A 23,798-nucleotide genomic window follows, 5' to 3' on the forward strand; every position below is an offset into this window, starting at 1 on the left:
ACTACGAATCATATGTTAGGTAACCCAATTTATTTGCTACCTTTTCACCATCTACATCTTTACCTGATGTTACAATAGCGGATGGCACCACTTCTCCTGTTCTTGGCTCTGGCATAGTTCATCTCTCCAAAACTCTTTCATTGACCTTTGTTTTAAATTTGCCACAATTTTCTTTTAATTTAATCTCTGTCAGTAAACTTACTCGTGATCTCAATTGTTGTCTTATTCTTTCCTGGTTATTGCTTATTTTATGATCTTATAATGAAGAAGACTATTGGTAAAGGGCGTGAATCTGATGGCCTCTACACGTTTGATACATAAATACCTGCAGCCACCGTTTGCACTCGAGTGCCAACTCCTTTCGAAGAACATTGTCGTTTGGGTCATCCATCTCTCTCCATGTTAAAGAGTCTCCGTCCTCAATTTCATAGTTTGCGTTCTTTAGACTGTGAGTCATGTCAATTTGCTAAGTTTGATCGTCGCAGTTCCTATCTTAGAGTCAATACACGAGCTAATCCTCTTTTTTAATTAGTCCATTATGATATTTGGGGTCCTTGTTGTATTGAGTCCAAAAATGGATTTCGGTATTTTGTTACTTTTGTCGATGATTTCTCTCGTGTAACTTGGTTATATTTGATGAAACATCGTTCTGAGTTACTTTCTCATTTTCGTAACTTTCATGCTGAAATTCGAACTCAATTTTGTGGCTCTCTTAAAGTTCTACGAAGTGATAATGCTAGGGAATATTTTTATGGTGCTCTTGGCTCCTATTTAAGTGAACATGGTATTATTCATCAATCCTCGTGTGTTGATACTCCGTCTCAAAATGGAGTTGCAGAAAGGAAAAATAGACATCTTCTCGAAACAGCAAGGGCCTTAATGTTTCAAATGCATCTTCCAAAATACTTTTGGGCTGATGCTGTTTCGACGGCTTGCTTCTTGATTAATCGCATGCCTTCGTCAGTTCTTAAGGGTGAAATACCTTATCGTACTCTGTGTCCTATGAAACCTTTATTTCCTATTAAACCTAAATATTTGGTTACACTTGTTTCGTTCGGGATGTTCGCCCCCAGCTCAACAAATTACGTTCTTTGAAGATACTCCTTTTTCATCATCCTTGAATACCAGTCAGGGGGAGGAAGATGATACCTTTCTTGTCTATTCTATTGTCTCTACTTCTACTGAAGAACTTCCTAGCAATACATCTCCCTCTGCGCCTAATCCTTCTCTCCTCACTATTACTCAAGTTTATTCTCGTTGACTACCTCATACGAACTCATGCCCTATACCAGCAGCTTCTTTGCATGTGCATCCAAGAACCAGTGATGACCTTCCTATTGCCCTTCGAAAAGGTAAGCGTAAGTGTACTTATCCTATTTCTTCTTTTGTTTCATATAACCATTTATCATCACCTACTTGTTCATTTATTGCATCCCTTGAATCTGTATCTATTCCTAAAACTGTTCGTGAAGCTTTGTCTCATCCTGGTTGGCGAGCTGCTATGTTGGAGGAGATGACTGCCTTAGATGACAATGGTACTTGGGATTTAGTGTCTCTTCCTGCAGGAAAGAAACCGATCGGTTGTAAATGGGTGTTTGCTGTTAAAGTTCATCCGGATAGATCAATTGCCCGTTTGAAAGCTCGCCTTGTTGCTAAAAGACATGCGCAGACTTACGGAATTGATTATTCTGATATTTTTTCTCCAGTTGCTAAATTGGCTTCTGTCAGCTTATTCATTTCCTTGGCATCTATTCACCATTGGCCCTTGCATTAGCTTGATATTAAAAATGCATTCTTCAATGGTAATCTTCAAGAAGAACTGTATATAGAGCAACCACCAGGTTTTGTTGCTCAAAGGGAGAATGGAAATGTATGTCACCTTCGTAAATCCTTATATGGGTTGAAACAAAGTTCGCGAGCATGGTTTAGATTGAGAATTTTGGAATGAAAAAGAGTAAGTCAGACCATTTTGTTTTTTATAAAAGATCTGAGTCAGGTGTTATCTTACTAGTTGTATATGTTGATGATGTGATTACTGGTAATGATACATCAGGCATCCTATTACTCAAGTCTTTTCTTTATAGTCAATTTCATACTAAAGATTTGGGAATGTTGAAATACTTCTTAGGAATTGAGGTAATAAGGAGCAAGAAGGGGATCCTTTTGTCACAAAGAAAGTTTGTACTTGACTTGTTAACTGAAACAGGAAAATTAGCTGCTAAGCCACGTAGTACTCCAATGATGCCTAATTTACAACTTACAAAAGAAGGGGAGTTGTTGAAAGATCCTGACAAGTATAGGAGGTTAGTAGGGAAGTTGAATTAACTTACAGTTACTAGGCCTGACATAGCTTATCCAATCAGTATTATGAGTCAGTTTATGAGTTCTCCTACGACTGACCATTGGGCCGCATTGGAACATATTCTATGTTATTTGAAAGGTACTTCTGGACGTGGTTTGTTATACAAAGATCATGGTCATCTTAATATTGAATTTTTTCAGATGCTGATTGGGTAGGTTCTAAGGAAGATAGGAAATCAACTTCAGGATATTGTGTATTTGTTGGAGGTAATTTAGTTTCTTGGAAAAGTAAGAAACAAAATGTGGTGTCACGTTCAAGTGCTGAATCAGAATATCGAGTCATGGCACAGTCGGTGTGTGAATTAGTATGAATATATCAACTTCTGACTGAATTGGGATTTGGCATCACCACTACAATGAAACTTTGGTGTGATAATCAAGCAGCTCTCCATATTGCATCTAATCCAGTATTTCATGAACGAACCAAACACATTGAAGTTGATTGTCATTATGTACATGAGAAAATACAGCAAGGATTGGTGGCTACAGGATATGTGAAGACTGGAGAGCAGTTAGGAGATATCTTCACTAAAGCATTGATCGGAGCACGGATAGATTATCTCTCTAACAAGTTTGGCATGATTAACATATATGCACCAACTTGAGGGGGAGTGTTAGAGTATATATTAGTATATTTTACATTCTTGTAAATAATATGTATTCATTTGTCCTTTACCTTCCCCTTCTAAGATTAGGTCAACTTTGTATATTTGTCTCTATATATAGACTTCAGTAACGAGAATAAGATCTATCTGGTTCTCTCAAACCTTAGTTTCTACAGAAAATAAGGGATGTTTTATGCGAAAATTTCAATCTCAATTGGTCTCTGCTCCCATAAGGGGAGGATATTATAGCTCAAGGTTCTTTGGCAATGGCCGTAATAATTATTCCTGATATTTGTGGGTTGTTTAATTTAGCTTGAGGGAAACTGAAGAACATTTGAAGAGTCCTGAAGAAAAGTTTTTTGGTTGCTAGTTGGCATACACTTTCTAAGCGCCTCTGATTTGTACTCTCTTTTTGCAATATAATACTACATTGTTTCAGTTATTTATTCTTTCAAAAGAAGAAAAAGACAAGGGCACAAGCATTACACTAAGGAACTATTTTCGTTCAAGGTTCAGATGGGAGAACCTAAGTATAATGAAACAAACATAAAGAATTCAAAGAGCAGTAAATTCAGTCAACAAATGATTTTGTAAAACAAGTTAAACAACATATTTATATGGGAAAGGGAAACCAATAAAAGGATGTGGCAATTTGTATTTATTGCATTTAATTTGACTAATGGTAATTACTAGACTACTATAGAATACCACATTGTTGAAGGGAAAGATTTCTAATTAGACTGTCAAGGATTGATAATTCCTTTGACGAATGACGATTAAGGACATTAACTAATTCTTGGTCTTTAGAGAAGTAGTACTAATACCTGAGGAAGCACATGTATACATTAACTAATTCTTGGTCTTTAGAGAAGTAATACTAATACCTGAGGAAGCACATGTATTCACAAGTCGCGGAAGTAAGATTTGAGGGTCTCTCACTTCCATGCAATTGAATAGGAGAATCTACAAGGCAGGGAAAATAATTCTGACTGTTTTTAGGATCATCAAAATTTAATGGATTTCCAGAAAATATATTTAAAAATTAAAAGCAAAAACTGGATAATGGGAATAATTCATCAGCAATGCTGAAAGTAAAACCACAAATGCCACAATGTAATGTTAAATTGTGGAAATTACCTGCTTTGATACCTTTTTGGACTCGGCTTCCTGCATGACTTTTACAAGGTCATCATTTTCTGAATCCCTGTCAATATTTTTAGCCATAAAACAATGTGGCGACTTATGATTGCCCTTCACGACACTGGAGAACCAATTAGCACAAGCCTCCATGCTTTCTGGACTATGAGCTCCATCCAAATAGAATACTAAATCTCCATTTGAGTTCTCAGATTCCATTGTTGAATTATGTGATGATGCATAACGATCATAAACTATCTGTGCTCTCCCAGAAAGATTCGCAGTTGCAAGACCTCTAAGAAATGCATCTGGCATGTTGGCCACTTTGAAACCCTGATTTTTGCACGAGACAGAGATAGTTCAAAGGTTAAAAACAAGATAATTTAAAAAAATAAATTAAAAGAAGAAGAAGAAGAAGAAGAAGAGGAAGAATAATAAGAAAGAAGATTGTTGCAGATTGAAGGGAAAAGATTAACTCCCTTTCCGTATCAATTAAGACACAAGTTATCACATAAAATATTTTATAATACCATGCAAAATTTCATTTGAAATGGTGGGGTCTCTCACAGTCTCTATCTCTCTCCATAGATATGTTGGAATGCATGTACGTATGTCTTAACAAGAGAAGCACATGCAGCATATATAACATGCAGGTCAACAGAAAGGAGGGGAAAAACAGACCGACCAACCTAACACCAGTCATTATATTCTCCCATTTCCTAAATGCCACGACCAACTATTAGAGAAAGAAACCACTGACACAACGTCATGTACAGCATAAAGTAAAATAAGAATATTAGACCAACATTTTGGAATATCCTTTGCCAGTTTCCAGTCCTCTGGAGCCAACATTTACAAAGGGAAACAGCAAGACCAGAATTAACTAACTGATGATCACCAGACATGCCAAGCTTCAATCCATCTAGCCTTTTATGATCAAGAGGTTCAGCTACCTCTAACGGGATCTGCAATTAGTACACATAAAGTCGATCAATGTCCAGTGAAGATCTTTATAACGAGTCTTCATATGCCCATCACAAGTAGAATTATGAGTATGCAGCTGTAGCAGCTCTAGTATAACTAGCATGTTCAAGTAGACTCATTCACTTTTTTTGCTCAGAATTTTAGCCTAACTGATGCAAGCTTGACCTTGATCTCTTCGATACCAATAAAATGAATCATGTAAGATCCTTACTTTACTCAGTCTCGGCTTTATATATTTTTCTGGGATAAAGAGACAACTTCATTGAAAAAATGAAATACTTGTACAAAAGGATGCCAAAGATTTGCACAGAAGATCTCCAATTGGTGTGCTTGTGCATAGAAGATATAGCATAATTACAAAATAAATTGCGCTTTGTACACCAATAAGAAGCAGAAAGCAAAGCAGAATTCTGAGCATTGGAAAAATAACATGCTTTAGAGATGAAAAATCTGCTGTTACACTTCAACCAGATGTGCCAAAGCAGAGCACCACAAGCATTAACCTAGAGGACTTTCTCCTGGTAAAACCAAAGAGAAATTCAATAAGATGATGATCAATGTGTCTGGGCTTTACTAATCACAGCACACATGATGCAAGACTTTTACCACTGTTATTATAAGATGCATCAAAAATCTTAACTACCGGGTTCTTGAATTTTTGAAAAGAAAGTTCTACTTCTCAATTGGTTGCTCCAAAATCTTGTTGAAAAAAGAAATCCAGTTTATGATTTCATTCAATCAAGTTTACAAATATTGGTATACAACCTAGAGAAACAATGAAGATGATAATAAGCCAAACGATAGCTTGAGTTACATCTAATCTTCTCGTAGGAGGAAGAAATTTACCATCAACGCACGTGCCTTCTTCTGGATAACATCCATTGCTTCTGGAAGCTGCGGTACTGTGAACGCAGGTACTTGAGGCTTTACAAGGATACAAGATGTGAAGCTGACTCAGAATATGAGTGAAAATCAGGCATGGAGCAATATTTTTCATTTTTCTTTTTCCTTCTAACCAGCAATTTTGAGTACTCATAGTAGAAATATTGCACATTTGCACTGATCGACATATTTACACTAATAAGCTAAAAGAGGGGGGAAAAACAAAAGTCATGCATATCATTTGGTGCAATATCTCTGCATTTAATCTTTCAAAAAGGTAATTCTAAGTAAACAGAGTAGAATGCGGCTCTGGTTGGCCATATTGAGAACAAAATTAAAAAAATCATGCTATTGCAATTGCTTACGTTGACACTATTACCTTTAGAATTCCAGCCTTGTGCGAAGCAATCATCCCAAGCGAATTTCCTGCAACATTTATCGTTGTCAAAATCTCATTTAAGCAACCAACCTTAAATTCACTAGTAATTCATTTTTTTGTTTCACATATGAATGCTCAGACCAGTTGTATAACAAGTTGATCACTAATTTATTTCAAGAATTCATATGTCCTGTAAATTGAGCATTCAATAATGTAAACCTAAAGAATTGAAGGTGGAAAAATTTAATGAGAAGTAAGAAGGATATGCCTAATGTCTCCATGTGGTCCATCCCAAGAGAAGTGATGCCACAGACTACAGGCTCTTTGATCTGCACAATAACCACAAATTAATCAATCAAATTTTATTAATCTTAAGTTTTCATAATTACTAGTCTTTAACCTAAAAAGCTCTGAATAGACCCCTATTATAGTAGGCAGAGGATACCACATTCGTTGAATCGTACATTCCCCCAAGACCAACTTCAATAATTGCAACATCAACCTACATGATGAAGAGAGAGAGAAAAAAAAAAGGAACACACGAAGAAAAATCATGTAACTTTTTAATCCAAGTTACTAAAAATGAACACTAGAATATTTTGACAAAAATTATTGTACCATAAATGCTTTAGCGTCATAAACTAAAATAAGATTCTAGCATGAGAATCATTGAGGTGTATAAATATAATGGTTAAAAAATAAACATGTATGTGCCTGTGTCCTAGACTTTTAGAAATTAAGCTAGCCTATTTTCTTGAATCACGGGATTAACTAGTCCAAGCGAGCCATGTTAACATTTAATTAACAGTGTTAACAGGGACTAATTAGCATCAAAATCCAAAGTTATACCAAAAAAATAAAATAAAAAAGAAAAATCTAAATCTAAAGGACTTATTAGAATCAAAATCTAACGTTGAAGGACATAATTGAAACTTGGGAAAGCTACCCTTTAAGTCCTTGACATTTTACTTATAGGTTAGGTCATTCTCATCATTTACAAAAAGCTTATGACAGTTTTTGTTAGATTGGAATGCCTTCTTGTTTTAGTTCTGCAGGCTCGTTTTGCTGCGTTGTTTTTTTATATGCCCCTTTTGCATTCTTCCATTCTTCTCAATGAAATCTTGACTTCTCATAAAACAAAAAAATAATAATAATAAAGTCATCCTTGAGTTTTCAAAAGATGGATCTTAGCCCCAAAGTTTTGAGAAATAGGTTTAAAATGTCCCTCCACTGGTAAAACCGTTAGTCTACCAGACAGAAAGATGACCGAACTTTACATCTGCTGGTGTGGCAAGCTGACACGGTACAAATAAGGCTAAATAAATGTTTGTCTCTAAAGGTTTTGATATTTTTCAATTTAGTCTCTATTGGTTAAAAATTTTCAATTTAGTAACTTCAATTGTAACATTTTTCAATTACACCCTTTTTATTGGTATAACTTACTTGTCATGAGACTTGGTAAGTTGGCAAAATTTTAAAATAGAAATTAGGTCATCAAAAAGAGAGAGAGTTGAAACTCCACCAACTTCTTAGAAATTTGAAGGAGAAAAATAGAAACTTAGAATTGGCGCAAGAGGTGAAGAACCCTATTTAAGTTTGCGGAGGACTACTCTGTCCTCTCTATCTTTCGTTAATCATTACAAGATTTTCTGAAAGAAGGATAAAAGGTTATTATTAGCCAATTGTAAGATAACTTTGCACATCATGCAATTACATTCGAAGTCCATGATATTATCAAATGTTTAATTCTTGCACAAATCTGATTAAGAAAAAAACAAGGAAATACAAGGAATTGTTGCAACCACTTAAACTGTTCAAACAGGAACTCGATTAAATGGAACTAATGTCATATACCTGTTCATCTGAGAATATTGTAAAAGCCAATAATGTTAGAAATTGAAATAGTGCAGGCATTGGTAGATACTCTGTAACATTTTCCTGCAAATTAACACCCAAAATCACAAAAGTGAAGGTTGTAATTTACAAGGTGGCAGAAGAGCAAAATTATCCTAGTACACATTATCGTATTGTTAAATCACTAGAGATAACCATGCCATGTGAAGAACATAAAATTAAAATATTTTTGAAATCCAAGCTGAAACATCAGCCGGTAGAAATATAATGCTTTTCTTTTTTTGGTAAGAAACAGAAATTTCACTGGTGAATGAAATTAAAAAGGATGTACCCCAAAACGGAATCACAAAAAAGCAAACCAATTTGAAATGAGGCCATTAAGACTATAATTGGAAAAGGGGATAGTGACATTTATACCAGCTAAGAACCAAAAGCATAACCCTAATAAAAAACCTATTGGAATGAGCGGAAGTGTCAGCTCCACATGAAGGCTCTGATTATTTGTTTCCGAAGGATTCAAGCTTCCTTTTTTGAAAGAATGGCCAACTAAAACCGCCAGGAGAATAACTTTTGGGCTATGATGGATGGGAAAGTACCACCTGAAGGCATTCATTATCCTGTTCCAAAAACCAGTAGCAAAATTGCAAGACACAAAGAGATGGCCTTGAGTTTCAGCATCATCCATGCACATACATGGCAGCAATTAGGAGAGATGGAATCTATAAATCATATCAAAGGTGTTGATAGAGTGTGACTAAGCTCCCAACAAAAGAATTTAATCTTCTTTGGGTATTTATCTGTCCAAATAGAAGCATATAAGAGATGGAGTTGTAGGTCTGCAAAACCATGAGATAACTTGTTGAACATGGCTTGTACAGTAAAGATTTTTGTACGGTCCCCATCCCATTGCCATATATCTTTGGAATTAGTGGGCTTCATAGAGAAGAGAGTGTGAGATAATTCCATCCATCTAGTGATTTCATCATCTTTAGAGGCCTTTGGAAAGTGTAATCCCAAGATAGAGTTGATGAAGATGATACCTCTAAAACCCACACCAACTTGTTGGTGGAAAGAGCATAGAGACATGGGTAATCCGCTGCCAAGGAAGAGCCTTGCAGCCAATTATCATGCCAGAACGAGATGTTGTTTCCTACAAAGTTTACAAAAAGCCTCTGTTTTGATGCAATCCACGTGATTAAGGATGACTTTCCACGGCCCTTGGTAGTAGCCAGAAATTCTAGATGTCCATGAATCAAGATGAGCTAACTCATACTTTGCTGTAATAAATCTCCTCCACACGTCCAAAGATGGTTCCTTTCAGTAAGGAACCTCCAACTCCATCTGGAAAGTAAGGCTTTATTCCTTAGCTTGATATTTCTAATGCCGAGGCCACCTTCAATGAATGGAACCTTTTGCCAATTTATGAGGTGGGCTTTCCCACGGATTTTAGGACCGTCGCATAGGAAATTTCGAATCAATTTCTCAATAAGCCCTGCAGCTGAAACTGGTATTTGGAAGAGAGAAATAATAAATAGGGAGATTGGAGAGAACGGGTTGGATGATGGATAGTCTACCTCCTTTGGAAATGAAGAGGTGATTCCAATTTGCAAGCTTGCATTCTATTCTTCAATGATAGGGAGCCAAAAAGAGATTCTTCTATAGTTCCTGTTTAAAGGAAGGCCTAGGTAGGTCACTGGCCATGATCCAACTTTGCAGTCGAAAGCTTTTGCAATGTCATTGATGGTGTGGCGTTGTAAGTTGACTCCCAATATCTCTGATTGTTGTAATTTATATTCAGTCCAAAAGCCCATTCAAAAATGATGTAACTAACTCTACTATTAGTTAGTTTGGTAGTTAGCCTACTATTAGTTAGTTTAGTAGTTAGCCTTCTCTGTTTTTATCTCTCTTGTCAGTGGCCTTATTCCTATAAATAGGAGGCCCTTTGTATCATTTAAGGCATTCAATCATTCTAATAAGATTTGAATTCATAAATCACACCAATTTGGTATCAGAGCATCCAACGTCCTTCAGGCTGTTATCAATGGCGGGAAGGAAGAATGCTCCGGTTGGAGGAAACTCTTCACTCGTTGATAAAGAAGCGGAACCTACCACCGCTCTCTCTCCACGATCATCAACCATTCGCTTGCTGATGGTTGAAGGAGCTGTTGAAAATTTACAGCAGAATGTGGTAGAGATCAAACAGATTTTGAACGTTTTAGTAGACAAGATTGACGGATTGCGAGTACAGCAAGAACAGCCAAGATAGAAGAATGGAAAAGATATTGTAGATCAAGGGATTGTCATCGGTCGAGAGAAAAAAGGTCCAACTCAAAGATTGTTCCAAGATCCCCTCCCTGAGCAAGAAACCCACCCGATTCACTAAAGACAGGACAATACCTCAAACACCAGAGCCTGATTTCCAAAATCAACCCCACCAATATGTCCAAGATCCTCTCTGTCTGCCCCGGTGGAATCAAGATTGGCGAAATAATCAACCTCTTCATCAAAGGAATAATCGCTTCCACCGGCGACAAGATTGGCAAGATAATTCCTCAAGTGACGAAGATGCCTATCCACACTGGAACAATGATAGGTGTTTGAGCCCGAAATTGATTGAGCTCGGACACGATTTAGATCGGTGTGCTCAGGATGAGCTATAGCCAATAGTCCCGCACCTCCCTTGAACAGTTCTTGAGACCTGCAAAACAAAGTTAGCACTCCGACGAGCAAGTTAGTTCTAGTCCGAGCTAACTTGCCGAGTCTACTTAAGATTGCGTACCTTGCATTTAAGGCAAGGGTTTCTATTTATAGAAACTGAGCCCGACAGGGATTCTGACACACCCTGAAATCACGGCGTGCTGTCGGGCACGGAAGGGACACTGTTACGGACTCTGCATCAGCTCAGCTCGGCACTATTGGTCCTACCCTGACTGCCGACCTGAGTATTTTGGAGCCGCTTTCTTCACTTCGCCTGCGTGTTTAACCAACCCACCTTTTCGATCGTGACACGTGGCAGGCCAGGATTCGCCTCCGACAATAGGCAACGGTATAGAGGGCAGCACCACCATCATCACGATCAAACTGACTTCAAGATGAAGGTTGATCTCCGTCACGATCAAACTGGATATTGAAGGTTTTTTGGAATGGGTGAAAAATGTAGAAAATTTCTTTGACTATATGGCAACTCCAGACTACAAAAAGGTCAGATTGGTGGCTCTAAAACTCAAAGGCGGCACCTCTGCTTGGTGGGAGGTCCTATCCGCAATTGGGAGAAAATGAAAAAGCTAATGCGGGGCCGCTTCCTACCAATAAACTTTGAACAGATATTGTATAATCAATGTCAAAATTGTCGACAGGGAACACAATCTGTTGCTGACTACACGGAAGAATTCCATCGCTTAGGAGCCCGGACGAATCTTGGCGAGAGTGAGCAGTATCAAGTGGCAAGATTTGTAAGCGGTCTGCACGCAGACATCAAAGAAAAACTCCAACTCCAATCAATTGGCTATCTCGATGAGGCCATTGCCACGGTAGTTACCGTTGAAGAACAACAAGCCAATCGGTTTCGTGTACAATATCAACGAAGGACCGTTGGTGACTACCAAGCCAGCTCCTCCAAGAAAGCTACTTCTAGTGGAACAACTGCCATTAAAGGCAAGGGTTCTAATGAGGTAAAACCAGCTGACCCTATAACTAAAAAGACATCAAATACCTACGCTCGACCCTCTTTAGGAAAATTTTTTCGTTGTGGACAAGTGGAACACTTATCGAATGAATGCCCTCAACGTAAAACTGTCAATATAGTTGAAGATATACAAGATTTTGAAGCTGCACACATTCAAGATTCTAAAGGGCTTACCTAGAGCCGGATGATGGAGAACAGGTTTCTTGCATCTTAGAACGCATTCTCCTAACACCAAATGTGCAATCCACCCATCAGAGACATTTGTTATTCCGTACCCGCGGTGTCACAATCGCACTTTAACGAGACTCGGGAAGCGATTGTGCGGCACTTGCTTTCACTCTCTAGCAAGTCAGCCAATGCGGAAACGAATAGCCGGTGGCACAAAGGCTATCTGTCGCAACCTCCACCCCCGTTCTCGGGAAAACGGTTTTGGAAAACGGGGTTAGAGAAAAAGGTTTTGGAAAACGTTTGTAAGCATTTTGGAAGTTGTTGTAAGCTTGAATGCAAGAGAATAGATTAGCGGCAAGACAAGAATACAACGCAATGTAGGGAGGAGACTAGGTGTACCCCCCAAGGTAGATTATAAAGCATTTTGTCTTTGGCAGGCGTGAACATGCAAAGTGGCGAGGAGTCACACGCCACCAAAAGTACAAGGAAAACTAAATAACAAGCAAAACTAAATACATGGCATGAAAGCATGTGGAAAGAGGTTGTTATGGGCATACGGCCACGGGCAATAGGCCCTGGACAAGCATGACCATGACATTCTCCCCCACTTAAATGGTTGACGTCCCCGTCAACTGTCGCTGCTCGAACTCTTCAATTGCTGCTGCAGCTGTCTTCAGGTCTTCAGTACGCTCCCTCTTCATCTGGGAGCTCTTTCCACTTGACTAGGAATTCCTGGACGTCCCTTCGTGGTCTTCCTACTCGGCGTGTTCTTTCAGCGAGGATTGACTCAACTTCTTTGTCAACCTTGTTTGTCAACGTGACTGCTGGACGGGTTACCTCGTCTCGTGTAGGATCGACAGTGTCGGGATGGTAAGACTTCAAGTTGCTCACGTGGATTACTGGATGGACTTTCATCCACGGGGGTAGTTGAACTCTGTAGGATGTCTTGCCCACCTTTTGAAGGACGTTGACGGGTCCTTCATATTTTCATATTTTCGCACAAGGCGTTGGTCTTTGTTACCTCGGAACCGAAGCTGTTCAGGTCTCAGCTTCACAAGGACTTGATCTCCTGCCTGGAATTCTAATGGTCTTTCGCTTTTTGTCTGCCCACTTTTTCATGTGTTTAGACGCCTTCTCTACGTATGCTCGGGCGACTTCGGTGGATTGACGTCATTCCTTCGTGAAATTGTACGCTTGAGGGCTCTTGCCCACATAAGGATGGTCGACAACATGAGGTAACACCGGTTGTCGCCCGCACACGATTTCGAAAGGGGTTCTTCCCGTGGTGGTGCTCTTTTGGCAATTGAAACAGAATTGGGCTACATCGAGCATCTGGATCCAGTTCTTTTGCCGAGCATCAATAAAGTGGCGGAGGTACTTTTCTAGCATGCTGTTGAAGCGTTCCGTCTGTCCGTCGGTCTGTGGGTGATAACTCGAAGAGATGTTCAAATTGGATCCCAATAGGCGGAAAAGTTCTGTCCAGAATGTCCCTGTGAAGCGTCCGTCTCTGTCGCTCACGATGCTCTCAGGAACACCCCATAATTTCACCACATTCCTGAAAAATAACTGTGCAGTCATTTCGGCCGAACACATCTTCGGAGTTGGAATAAAGGTAGCATACTTAGAGAACCGATCAACTATCACGAGTATCGCTTCTGTCTCTCCGACTTTAGGTAGGTGGGTGATGAAGTCGAGAGACACACTCTCCCACGGTCGTGATGGGATTGGCAAAGGTTCCAGTAAACCTGCAATTTTGTTTCCCTCGACCTTGTCTTGTTGGCAGATGAGACACGTTTTGGTATACTGCATCACGTCGTCTCTCAAACTCGGCCAGTAGTAGCCTTTCTTTAACAGGGCGTAAGTTCTCTGCCATCCAGCATGGCCTGCCCACATCGTGTCGTGACATTCTCCAAGTAGGAGCTTTCTTAGGTTCCCAGAACGAGGAACATACAAACGGTTACCTTTGGTGAAGAGGAGATCATTCTCCACCCAAAACTGTCTAGTCTTCCCTTCGTTGGCTAACTGAATTATCGCTTGGGCAGCTGGGTCATTCTGTAAGTTCTCTCTGATGGCTTCACGAATGGATCCAGTGAGCTTGCTCGCTTTTAGGTGAGCTAACATGCACAGGGCCGCATGTTCGCTCTTTCTGCTAAGGGCATCTGCCGCCTGATTTGCTCGACCGGGCTTATGTTCGAACTGAAAATCGAACTCGGCAAGGTACTCTTGCCACCTAGCTTGCTTGGACGACAACTTCGGTTGGTTGAAGAAGTGACAGACTGAGCTGTTGTCGGTCTTGACAACGAACTTGGCCCCTAGGAGATATTGCCTCCAGGCCCTCAAGCAGTGGACTACTGCTAACATCTCTTTCTCGGAGGCGGCATACCTCCTTTCAGCATCATTCAACTTCCGACTCTCGTATGCAATGGGGTGACCGTCTTGGAGAAGCACTCCTCCTAGGGCGAAGTCTGACGCGTCGGTTTCGACTTCAAACGGTCGTGTGACGTCTGCAATTCCCAACACCGGCCCCTCCATCATTGCCTTTTTCAAACTCTCAAATGCGGCGTGACATTCTGGGGTCCAGTTCCACTTCTGGTTCTTCTTTAGTAAATCCGTTAAGGGCCCGGTCCGTTTCGAGAATCCTTCCACGAATCGCCTATAGTAATTGGCTAATCCGAGGAATGAACGTAGTTCTGTGATGGACGTCGGAATTTTCCACTCTTGAATGGCTTTGACCTTTCCATCCTCCATGCCTATTCGACCACATTCTATCACATGACCCAAGAAACTGATGCGTTCTTGGGCAAACGAGCACTTTTCCCGTTTAACATACAACTGTTTCTGTTTGAGCTTCTCGAAAACAAGCTGTAAGTGTACCTGGTGTTCTTCCATGGTTGGACTGTAGACGACTATATCATCTAGATAAACCACCACAAATTTGTCGAGGTATTCGTGAAACACCTGGTTCATTAAGGTACAGAAGGTGGCGGGAGCATTCGTAAGGCCGAAGGGCATGACAAGAAATTCAAAGGCCCCATACCAAGTGACGCAGGTCGTCTTCGGTTCATCTCCTTCTGCGATGCGCACCTGATAGTATCCAGATCGCAGGTCCAGCTTAGAGAAGTACTTTGCCCCATGAAGCTGATCGAACAGGTCTGTGATGATGGGCAAAGGGTACTTGTTGCGGACTGTGAGTTTGTTTAATGCTCGATAGTCGATGCATAGACGGAGACTTCCGTCTTTCTTCTTCTGAAAAAGGACTGGGGTCCCATAGGGAGCCTTAGCTGGGCGGATGAATCCAGCATTTAGTAGTTCATCAAGTTGTTTCCTCAGTTCGACTAGCTCGGAAGGAGCCATCCGATAGGCGTTCTTGGCGGGCGGTTTTGCCCCCGGTAACAATTCAATCTCATGGTCTATCCCCCGTCTTGGAGGTAGATTTTTGGGCAGGTTGTCTGGCATTACATCGGCATACGCCTCCAAGACTTGCTGGATTTCTCTAGGAACTGGCTCTTCAGAATTTCTGCCTTCCGCAACAGGAATGGCCATGAAGGTCGGCTCGTCACGGGCGAGACCTTTCTTTAGCTGGAGTGCTGATATCATCTTCACTCTGCTTTGTTGTTTGATGCTTGTCTGAACAACTTTGGGATCGGAACCCGTTACAACCAGGCACTTAGCAAGGGGCATGGGGATGACTTTGTGTTCCAGCAGAAATTCCATCCCCAATACTATATCGAAGTCGTTCATCCGCACTACCACAAAGTCGACCAGTCCACTCCATGTCCCTAGCTTTACTGAGACTCTTTTTGCAACTCCCATGATGGGGAGGGCAGCCGAGTTGACCGCTTTCATCTTTCCTGGGTCTTTATCCCATAGCAAGTTCAACCGACGTGCTTCGGTTTCTGTCATGAAATTGTGGGTGGCACCAGAATCTACCATAGTGCTTTTTGCGGCTTTCTGATTGACCCATGCTTCCACATACATCAGACCACGTTCCAGGGGTTTCTTCACTTCCTCGGCTTTCTTCTGAAGCGCCGATAAGAATTTGAGTGCTCCCATACGAGGGTTGTCATCGGCGTCTTCGGGAGGAGTATCTGTTTTGGGGCCTTCCGGTTCGATCGCTCGATCGTTCGTCAGTGTGGCTTGGAAGGCCCGGAGAGCAGCTCGATTCGGACACTCGTATACTCTGTGTGGTCCCTTACAAATGAAGCAGGATGGTCCTCTTCGATTGTTATTGTTTGGTGGGTTCGGCCCTCTCCATGTATTTCCCCCTCTCTGCTGGAAGGGTCTGCGGTCTCCTCCTCTATTTCTGTCAGCTCCCCCATTTTTAGGGGACCCCGATCTAGCAGGTCTGTTTCCACTACTGGAAGAAGCTTGGGTCTTCCTCTGCTCTTGTGACGTGTCGTTGCTAAGATCGAACAGCCGTTCGGCTGTTGCGTAAGCATTAGGGATATCTTGTACCTTCTGTTCATATAGTTTAGCTCGGGCCCATGGTTTCAAGCCCTCCACGAAGGCGAAGACCTTGTCTTTCTCGGACATATCGCGGATATCTAACATCAACCCTGAAAACTGCTTTACGTAGTCTCGAATATTTCCTGTGTGTCGTAATTCACGCAGTTTACGACGAGCAAGAATCTCTACATTCTCCGGGAAAAATTGGGATCTGAGTTCCTGCTTTAGTTTTTCCCACGTGTCGATGGTACATTTGCCCTCTTGTACATCTACGTATCTCGCTCTCCACCACAACTTCGCATCGTCAGCAAGATGCATTGTGGCTAGTGTAACTTTCGATTCCTCTGTCACCGTGCTTGTCACCTTGAAGTACTGCTCGAGGTCGAAGATGAAGTTCTCAAGAGCTTTAGCATCTCGCGCCCCACAGAAGGGCTTGGGTTCGGGAACTTTCACCTTGTTGAACTGAATCGGTCCCCCAGCTGGGGCCTGGTTTCCCACCGCTCTCATGGTGAGATTTACTTTGGTGCCTAATTCGGCAATCTCCGCCCTCATTTCGTCGATGGTGGCTTTGAAGTCGTCGGTCAGCTCACTGACCATCTGCACAATAGTCTTTTGGGAGATGTCTATTTCTTCGACACGCTCCTCCATGTGGGCGATTGAGCTCGATGAGCTTTCGCCACGCTCAAGGTTATCAGTACGCTTAACCTTGTCTTCAAGGGTCTCAACCCGAAGCATTAACTCACGTATAGCAAGCCCGTCTATGCGGGCATTCACGACGTCAATTCCGTCAGCTTTCGTGGAGATCTCATCCAGCCGAGATTCCACATATCTAAGGTTGTCAGGGATTTCCCTCAAGAACAACAGCTGTTCTTCGATCTCGACGAGTCTGTCGACGTGGGACTTGCCCAACTGCTTTGTCGCGGACATGGTTACTGTTTTCCAACTCGATGAGCCAACTAGGCTCTGATACCAACTGTCACAATCGCACTTTAACGGGACTCGGGAAGCGATTGTGCGGCACTTGCTTTCACCCTCTAGCAAGTCAGCCAATGCGGAAACGAATAGCCGGTGGCACAAAGGCTATATGTCGCAACCTCCACCCCCGTTCTCGGGAAAACGGTTTTGGAAAACGGGGTTAGAGAAAAAGGTTTTGGAAAACGTTTGTAAGCATTTTGGAAGTTGTTGTAAGCTTGAATGCAAGAGAATAGATTAGCGGCAAGACAAGAATACAACGCAATGTAGGGAGGAGACTAGGTGTACCCCCCTAAGGTAGATTATAAAGCATTTTGTCTTTGGCAGGCGTGAACATGCAAAGTGGCGAGGAGTCACTCGCCACCAAAAGTACAAGGAAAACTAAATAACAAGCAAAACTAAATACATGGCATGAAAGCATGTGGAAAGAGGTTGTTATGGGCATGCGGCCACGGGCAACAGGCCCTGGATAAGCATGACCATGACACGCGGCACTGTCAATGGCAAAGGCTACAACATCATCATTGACAGTGGCAGTACAGAAAACATAGTGTCAAGTAAGTTGGTTTCTGCCCTAAACTTGAAAGTTACTCCCCATCCTACACCCTATAAGATCAGTTGGATTAAAAAAAGGAGGTGAGGCACTTGTTAATACAATATGTACAATTCCTCTTTCTATTGGAAATAGCTATAAAGATCAAATTACATGTGATGTCCTCAATATGGATGTTTGTCACATCCTACTAGGACGTCCATGGCAATTTGATACACAAGCTATCCATAATGGGCGAGACAACACATACAAATTTACATGGATCGGAAAAACAGTGGTACTTTTACCATTGTTGAGTCCCACAGCTTCTAAAACTTTGGAGCAAGGTCAACTATTTCATTTATGCAGTGGGAAACAGCTACTGCTAACAAAAACAGAGCCTATTATTGGACTTGTTATCAAACATTTCAACTCAACCGATACTACCCCCACCAACAACACTCTTCCTCAAGTCCAGTATCTTCTAAATAAATTCCCCGATATCATTCAACCACAAGAATCTTTACCACCTTTACGCGACATTCAACATCATATTTACCTCATACCCGACGCCACATTACCTAACCTCTCACACTATCGTATGAGTCCATCAGAATACAAAATACTCCATGATCAAGTAGCTGACTTACTTACTAAGGGCCATATACAGCCTAGGCTCAGTCCATGTGCGGTGCCAGCCAGCACTCTTAACCCCTAAAAAAGATGGGACTTGGCGAATGTGTGTTGATAGTAGAGCTATCAACAAAATTACTGTCAAATACAGATTTTCCATCCCTCGAATCAATGACCTTTTGGATCAGCTGGGCGGTGCACATTACTTTTCTAAGGTGGACTTGCACAGTGGATATCACCAAATCCGAATTCGACCAGGGAATGAGTGGAAAACAGCGTTTAAACCAAATGAAGGGTTGTTCGAATGACTAGTCATGCCTTTTGGTCTTTCAAATGCAACTAGCACCTTCATGAGACTCATGCACCAGGTTCTTCTCCCTTTCTTACATAAGTTCATAGTCGTATATTTTGATGATATTTTAGTTTATAGCAAAACTAAGGAGGACCACTTACTTCACCTAGAAACTCCGTTCCAAGCGTTAAATACCAATAAGCTAGTCGTTAACCTCAAAAAATGCCTCTTCTTGGTCACTGAAATTTCCTTCTTAGGCTTTATAATAAGCAAAAATGGCCTTCAAATGGATCCTTCCAAGATTAAAGCCATTTCCGATTGGCCTCAACCCCATTCTGTTAAAGAAATCCAATGCTTCTTCGGGATAGTATAATTTTATAGAAAATTTATTAAAGACTTCAGCACGATAGCAGGACCTTTAACCGATTGTTAAAAAAAGGGTAACTATCACTAGGAAACAGCACAAACGACAAGCTTTCTAACCTTAAAAGAAAAACTCACTCAAAGCCCCGTACTAAAACTCCCAGACTTTACACAACCATTTGAAGTGGCCGTTGATGCCTCGAGTATGGGAATAGGAGCAGTGTTGTCCCAAAATCAGCACCCTATTGAGTATTTCAGCGAGAAACTTAGCACCGCTCGGCAGAAATGGAGCACTTATGAGCAAGAGCTTTACGCCCTTGTTCGTACTTTAAAACAATGGGAGCATTACTTGCTCGACCAGGAATTTATACTGTTCACTGATAATTTTTCCCTCAAGTTCCTCAATACTCAAAAATCCATAAGCAGAATGCATGCCTGGTGGCTGTCTTTTTTGCAACGGTTTGATTTCGTAATCAAACACAGAAATGGCACTATGAATAAGGCAACTGATGCTCTAAGTTGAAAAGGGGCCTTGCTTACACTCCTTGAAGGAGAAATTATTGCTTTTGAGGAATTACCCACAGTGTATCTTAAGGATCCTAATTTCAAAGTCATATGGACAGAATGTCATGAACATACAAATGCAGGTGAATTTCATTTACTAAATGGATACCTTTTTAAGGGAGACCAACTGTGTATCCCCCCACACTTCCTTAAGGGAAGCCTTAATAAAAGACTTGCATGCAGGTGGCTTGGCTGGACATTTTGGCCGGGACAAAACACTCTCACTAGTCACTTCGCGGTTCTTTTGGCCACAAGTAAGAAAGAATGTTTTTAGCTATGTCTCAAAATTTGTCAAACAAGCAAAGGTACTAACAAAACACTGGATTATACATGCCTCTCCCTACACCTGAAACAATTTGGGAGAATCTCTCCATGGACTTTGTGTTGGGATTACCTCGTACACAAAGAGTATTTGACTCGGTTATGGTGGTCGTCGATCGATTCAGCAAAATGGCACACTTCCTAGCTTGCAAAAAGACATCGGATGTCGTTTATATAGCAACTCTCTTTTTTAGAGAAATCGTCCGCCTCCATGGTATCCCTAAATCCATTGTATCGGATAGAGATGTCAAATTTCTGAGCCATTTATGGCGAACGCTTTGGAAAAAATTTGACACTTCTTTGAAGTACAGCACCACTAACCATCCTCAAACGGATGGTCAAACTGAGGTCACAAACAAGACTCTTGGCAACCCCATTCGTTGTTTATGCGGAGATAAACCTAAACAATGGGATCTAATGCTAGCACAAGCAGAATTTGCATTTAAACATATGCAAAACAGGACCACAGAGAAGTCCCCCTTTGAAGTAGTCTACACTAAATTGCCTAAATTAACGGTGGACTTAGCTAATGTGCCTATTTCTGTTGATTTCAGTTTAGAAGCATCCCAAATGGCAGAAAGGATAACTCAACTACATAAAGAAGTGCATGATCAAATAGCAGCTTCAAATGCCAAATATAAAATAGAAGCAGATAGAAAGCGACGCGTACAAGAATTCACAGAAGAAGATCTAGTTTTGATTCACTTGACGAAAGGGCGTTTACCTACTGGTTCTGTTCATAAGCTTCAAAGGAAGAAATTCGGACCTTTTGAAGTTTTGAATAAGTATGGCCCAAATGCATACAAGATCAAGTTACCAACGGATTACAATATCAATCCTATCTTCAATGTGTCAGACATCTTTCTTTATGCCCCTCTGGATACATTCAGATTGGCATCCTAACTCGAGATCGAGTTCTTTTTAAAGGAGGGAAATTGATGTAACTAACTCTACTGTTAGTTAGTTTGGTGGTGAGCCTACTGTTAGTTAGTTTAGTAGTTAGCCTTTTCTGTTTTTATCTCTCTTGTCAGTGGCCTTATTCCTATAAATAGGAGGCCCTTTGTATCATTTAAGGCATTCAATCATTCTAATAAGATTTGAATTCATAAATCACACCAAAAAATCTTGATAATGTAGAAGGGGTTGCGTAACTAGTAGGGTCCTTATTAGAGAAAAGTAATGTATCATCCACAAAGAGAAAGTGATTCATACCCCTGAATAAGGGCCTTTTCTATTGCCCTAACCGAGGATTCTGCTTAAAAACTCTACAACAATGATGAAGACTGAAGCGGAAAGGAGAATAGCCTTAAATTTACCTCTTGGCTTACCATTTGTTAATTTGTTACTTTCGCACATGGTTCAATGTAAAAGAAAAAAAAAAAACTCTGTATCCAACTACTCAACTCCATCTCACTCCTCTTAAATGCTAGAAGATTGATACATGGAATACGTCCTTACTCCAAGTGACAAATATCATTCCGGAGTTAATTCCAAAAAACCCCAACAACTTAGCTGGAACAGAATTTTTTACCCTTTTTTTTTTGTATAAGAAACATCATCAAAACTTTTCACTAATAATAAGGGTGGATAGAAGAGATTATGAAAAGGCTGGACCAATTGTATGATATGTACGAATGTGGCTAAGTTGCATTTATGCATATGTAAGCAGTAAATGTTAGGGATCTACAGTTGACTAAACCATCTAGAAGAAGGTGAAAGACAAACAGTTTGGAAACAAATGGGTGAGTTGGATAAATGGTTGTATTCAAGGTACTAAATTCTCCATCTCTATTAATGGGCGTCCAAAAAGGAAGAATTATCGCTTCTAGAGGCTTAAGGCAAGGAGATCCTCTCTCTCCCTTCCTTTTTTTCTCTTCCTTTTTCTTCTATTAAGTGATGTATTTAGTAGTATGCTGGACAGAATTCATCTCAACGGCTCCTTCGAAGGTTTTTGGTTGGCCGCAAGTCTTTTCATCTTTCTTACCTCCAGTTTGCCGATGACACACTATTTTTTTTTGTAAGGATGATGATGTTATGCTTCTAAATTTGATCAGGCCTATCAAAGCGTCGTGGCTTTAGGGCTTAGCAGTAAATTGGGATAAATTAGCCTTATGTGGGGTGAATATTCATCCACACTGTGTTCAGCAGGCAGCTTCTAAGTTACATTGTCAGGTTAAATCTTTTCCACTAGGCACTAATGTATCTTGCCTTACCTTTAGGTGCAAATACTCACAGTTCTGATTTTTGGCGTCCTTGAGAAGATCGTGAAAAAATCAGATAGATGGGGGCATTTTAATCCATCTAGGGGAGGCCGTTTGACTTTGTGTAATTCGGTGTTGGCTAATCTCCCAACTTATTATATGTCCTTATTTCAAATGCCTTCGGACATATGTAAAAAAATCGAGAAGGCTATGAGGGATTTTCTTTGGGAAGGTAATTCTTCCAAAGGACCTTTGAAGCATTTAGTTAATTGGAAAACCACTTCTCTGCACCTTGAAGATGGAGGCTTGGCAATTGGTGGGTTGTCTCGAAGAAACAGTGCTTTTCTAGCTAAATGGGGTTGCCGTTTTAGTTGTGAACCCTTCTCACTTTGGCGGCAGGTGGTAGAAAGTATTCACGGTTCAAATTTGTTCGGCTGGTTTACATCTTCTAATTCGGTCACTTGCAAGCATTGTCCTTGGAGTCATATCTCCAAGCATTGGAAGAAAGTGGAGACTTTTTTATCTTATAAGGTTGGTTTTGGCAACAAGGTCTTCTTTTGGCATTCTCCTTGGATCCTTGATAGTCCCTTAAAGGACATATTCTTTAGATTGTTTAAAATTTCTCCTATTCCATTAGGAGCAGTTTCGGATTTTTTGGATCAGAATACACATTCATGGAACATTTTGTTGAGGAGGTATCTAAAGGAAGAGGAGCTGGAAGAGTTTACTAATCTTTTATCAGTTCTAAGCTCAGCTTCTATTACTTGTAGAGAAGATCGAATAATTTGGACTCTCGAACCGTCTGGTGTGTTTTCGGTTGCATCTTTGAGCAGATTGTAGTCTTCTTCTCCAATGGATAAGGACTTGTTTGCTGCTTTATGGAAATCAAAAAGCCCAAGGAAAGTCAATGTGTTTTCTTGTATTCTTCTTCAAGGGAAATTAAATACGGCTGAAATTATTCAAAGAAAGCTACCTTCACGCTCTTCTCCCTTCTTATTGTGTTCTCTGCGGTGCTAGTGGGGAAGATCAAAGTCATATCTTCTTCCATTGTTCTTCATTGCTCATGGGTGGTACTCTCTTCTGCATACCTTCCACACTAATTGGGCTTTTTATTGTAAGGCTCAAGACATTTTGTTCTAGTTTTTGTGGTTCATATCATTCTTCTTCGGCTGTTAGTTTGTTATGGATTAATGTCGTTCAGCATTCAAGCTTTTCTTTCGGAGCTTTGGTTTGAGAGGAATTCGAGGCTGTTTAAGGGTAAAAGCAGATCATTGACGGAGTGTTTGTCAACAGCAAAGTTCAAGGCTTCCCATTGGTGCTCTCTTGCTGATTCTTTTGTCCATTACTCCCCAAATCTTATTTTTTCTAATTGGGATGCTTTTATCAATCCCCTGTAATTTGTTTTCTATATTTTCTTTG

General features: G+C 40.7%; 1 protein-coding gene across 2 annotated transcripts in view; it reads right to left on the reverse strand.

Moving 5' to 3' along the window:
* Nucleotides 1–23,798, reverse strand: part of DFC (DHFS-FPGS homolog C) — a 43,697-nt gene that overhangs the window by 11,561 nt on the left and 8,338 nt on the right. The window contains exons 6-13 of one of the 2 annotated variants that reach the window (XM_022302896.2): nt 8,203–8,286; nt 6,794–6,850; nt 6,617–6,677; nt 6,349–6,395; nt 5,934–6,011; nt 4,910–5,068; nt 4,104–4,436; nt 3,851–3,929 (exon numbers count right to left, since the gene is read on the reverse strand). In XM_022302896.2, the coding sequence (XP_022158588.1) occupies nt 3,851–3,929; nt 4,104–4,436; nt 4,910–5,068; nt 5,934–6,011; nt 6,349–6,395; nt 6,617–6,677; nt 6,794–6,850; nt 8,203–8,286 (898 nt within the window). The remainder of the gene's footprint in view (nt 1–3,850; nt 3,930–4,103; nt 4,437–4,909; nt 5,069–5,933; nt 6,012–6,348; nt 6,396–6,616; nt 6,678–6,793; nt 6,851–8,202; nt 8,287–23,798) is intronic. The other variant, XM_088123683.1, reaches the window with a different exon arrangement.

This window comes from Momordica charantia (assembly GCF_013281855.1).
Source record: "Momordica charantia cultivar OHB3-1 chromosome 5 unlocalized genomic scaffold, Mcharantia_2.0 BLBB01000005.1, whole genome shotgun sequence".
NCBI classification, from domain to species: Eukaryota; Viridiplantae; Streptophyta; class Magnoliopsida; order Cucurbitales; family Cucurbitaceae; genus Momordica; species Momordica charantia.